Source organism: Mus pahari, chromosome 3 (assembly GCF_900095145.1).
Source record: "Mus pahari chromosome 3, PAHARI_EIJ_v1.1, whole genome shotgun sequence".
Taxonomy (NCBI): domain Eukaryota; kingdom Metazoa; phylum Chordata; class Mammalia; order Rodentia; family Muridae; genus Mus; species Mus pahari.
In genome coordinates, this window is record NC_034592.1 from 117,173,521 (window position 1) to 117,176,966 (window position 3,446).

At 41.2% G+C, this 3,446-nt stretch overlaps 1 protein-coding gene across 1 annotated transcript in view; it reads left to right on the plus strand.

The window, feature by feature from the left end:
• Positions 1-3,002: 3,002 nt before the first annotated feature.
• LOC110318013 (modulator of apoptosis 1-like) overlaps positions 3,003-3,446 on the plus strand; it is a 2,951-nt gene continuing 2,507 nt past the window's right edge. Inside the window, exons 1-2 of the mRNA XM_021192782.1 lie at positions 3,003-3,015; positions 3,099-3,236. Coding sequence (XP_021048441.1) covers positions 3,003-3,015; positions 3,099-3,236 — 151 coding nt within the window. The remainder of the gene's footprint in view (positions 3,016-3,098; positions 3,237-3,446) is intronic.

Sequence of the window (3,446 nt, forward strand, 5' to 3'; positions counted from 1 at the left end):
CTTCCCACACACATTTATTTTGCCTCACACTGTTTGACAATTTCATGTGCAAGTCTCCAAGAGTCTTCGTATTTCTCCTCATTTTCCAACACAAGAGAGAAAACACCATCTTACCCTACTTCCTCGGTAAACACACATGCAAATGAGCAGCAGCCAGGCAGAGATTTTATAAATGATTGCTCTGGTCTTTGCAGCCTAGATACCGTTCTGGTCTCTCTCACAAACCTGAAGACCTTGGCTTAAATCGGACAGACAATGGGTTCCTCTTTGGAAAAATGGAGTAGTTCTCATTTATGAGAATTCAACCAAATTAAAGCAATAGAAGACTTAGCAAAATGTTCATGACCTCATATGTATTTGACACATGGTAAAGGTTATTGTTTTTAGATCTACATGTTCACAGTGTCTATCCATAAATAAGAATGCAATGCATACGATGTAATATAGCTGGCATGTGAAGTGTATAGCACAGGATGAAAGGCACTCTAAGCTTACAGCATTCAAAGCTGGCCAGTACTTTGGCAAAGTGTGTGCAGCAGGTGCCTGGGGAAAGAATTTGGGATGTGTCAAAAGTTTTCAATTTCAAAAGACGTCAAGAGCTTCCAATAACATGAAATTTATTTGGAACAACATGATGAATTATGTCGCTTCTTTCTCTCATACTATTGAAATGGCAGCAAAAAGGTTCAGGGGGATAAGTCAGTGATAGGCATGGGGAAGGAAGGGTAACTTCTTTAGATCGAAAGGTTATTTTAAATTCTCAGTTTAATGAAAAATAGCTGAAGAATCAAGGAAACAATGAGACATGGGAAACATAATCCAAAATATATGTTATAGGGGTGTTGCATATTTCCATCAGAAACTCGCAAAATTCCACAGTAACCAGAGTAGCACAGGAATAAGCATTGGGGTCTAAATGAAAGGCTAAGCTTGAAAATGGTACCTTGTTTATTTAAACCAACTCAGGACTTAAAGATAGCACTGTTATTGCCCAAGATAAAGTCCCTTGAGAAAGAGAAGAATCAGCTGGATTCTGGCCTTTGTTTTCAGCTCTGCTGGCAGGGATGTTGAATTCAGTCAAGACTCAAATACACATCTCTTCCCTCCTTTGGCATAAAGCTCTAACTACCAGCCTTGGTTTGGTTGATCTCAAACCAAAATCTAGAGTAAGTATGCTATAGCAAGTAGTTGATGTACATCCACATGGAGAATTGAACAACAAAGCTATCTTAGTTAGGGTTTTACTGCTGTGAACAGACACCATGACCAAGGCAAGTCTTATAAAAAACAACATTGAATTGGGACTGGCTTACAGGTTCAGAGGTTCAGTCCATTACTATCAAGGTGGGAGCATTGCAGCATCCAGGCAGGCATGGTGCAGGAGGAGCTGAGAATTCTATGTCTTCATCCAAAGGCTGCTAGTGGAAGACTGACTTCCAGGCAACCAGGGTGAGGATCTTATGCCCACACCCACAGTGACACACCTACTTTAACCAGGTCACACCTCCAAATGGTGCCACTCCCTGGTCCAAGAATATACAAACTATCACAAAAGCCTTCTGCATTCTCTTCTTAGCTGAGTGAACTTCCCATGCTCTATAAGACCTACAAGTGAGAACATGAGAACTATTCATTGGGTTAAGACAGAAGACAACTCATTTATGTTAGTCCATTTCCCACTACTACAATACATGTCTAAGGTAAGCAAGTTTATAAAGAGAAAAGTTTTGCTTTGGTTCATCATTTTGAAGGGCTCAGGCCATGATTATTGCTTTTGGGCAGGTGATAAAGAAGATCGCTGTGCTGGATATGCATAGTAGAGTAAGTTGGTACACTTGTGTTGACACAAGACCTGCTAGAGACCAAGATTTTAATTCATAACCATTGGAAAACATTTCAGATCCAAACTATAATGCCAATTAATTTCATTATTTAGATACTTGATTAGATAGCTAAAAATCACTAAGCATTAACATCATAAAACCATCAGTGTGAAACCTTTATGTGCAAATTAGACTAATAGAAATAATTTGTGAGGCTATTTAAAACATCATGAATCTATTAACAGCAGATATTCAGGAGGATCAACAATATGAACTAACCAGTGCCCCCCCCCCCCAGAACTGAGTCTCTAGTTGCTTATGTTGCAGAGGATGGCCTAGTTGGCCATCAATGGGAGGAGAGGCCCTTGGTCTTGCAAAGATCATACGACCCAGTACAGGGGAATGCCAGGGCCAGGAAGCAGGAATGGGTGGGTTGGGGAGCAGGGTTGGGGGAGGGTATAGGGGACTTTCGGGATAGCATTTGAAATGTAAATGAAGAAAATATCTAATAAAAAATAATCACATAACCTAAAAAAAGGAAAAAAAAGAAAAATAGAAAACAAAGTGTTTGATAGGCAGTGACTATTTCAGCAGAAACACTCAGGCACACGTTAGGTATTGAAAACAAGCAGATTCACAGAAACTTCCATGTCCTTCTTGAGTTTGCAAGGACTACTAGAGCATAAATTCATAAAGCTTTCTCCCTCCCTCTCCCCATGATAGAGGATATAAGAAAGACAAATGTCCTCCTTCACCAGCCTGAAGACTTCACCAGAGAAAACTGTTATTAACTTTGCTAGACAGCCCTTGAGACCTTCCTCTTGTAATTCTGAGTCTTCACTGGAGCGGTAAGGGCTGTGAAGTTGCTTGTGACATCTCTAAGCATGCTTTGTATTTTGCTAGCCTTTTTGAGAATTATGTATTTACTAGGATCATTCATGTGACTATGATATAAACACATGTTCCCCTTTGTGGCTTATCAGAAGAAGAAAATAAGAAAAAGAGTAATAAAAAGGAACCAAAGTGGAAGTTACTAAATAATAAAATATCAGGTAATATGAAATTGGCATTTTGCTACTGAATAGTGCATGCAACTCTAAGTTCCTTAATCGTCAGATTATTTTTTATTAAAAATATGTAATCAACTCCGTGGCGCTCTGTTGAAGCTGAGCGGTCGCCATGGAGCTTTCCGGTGAGTATGTCGGGTGTGAAGGGTAGCTGCAGCTGCTACAAGAGTCCTGTGAGGCGTCCTTGGGCAACGATGATCCTCTCCAGAGCCTGTCGGCGGGCGTGGTCTGGATGAAGGAGTTGGTAGCGGAGTTCTTCAGTTCTTCGGGACCCTAGTGGAGCAGGACGCACAGGGCGTGGCGGAAGATCCGGACAAAGCTTTGGATGGCTCCCGGACCTCTGCGTGTTAGAGAGGAGCGTGCATATCACTGTGAGCAGCGGCAGCCAGCGGCGCTCTGGTCAGTTTAGGATTTAAATACTCTGAGCACCATGACACTGAGACTACAATACCTCTTCTGGGCATATACCCAGAAGATCTTCCAACTGGTAGTAAGGACACATGCTCCACTATGTTCATAGCAGCCTTATTTATAATAGCCAGAAGCTGGAAAGAAC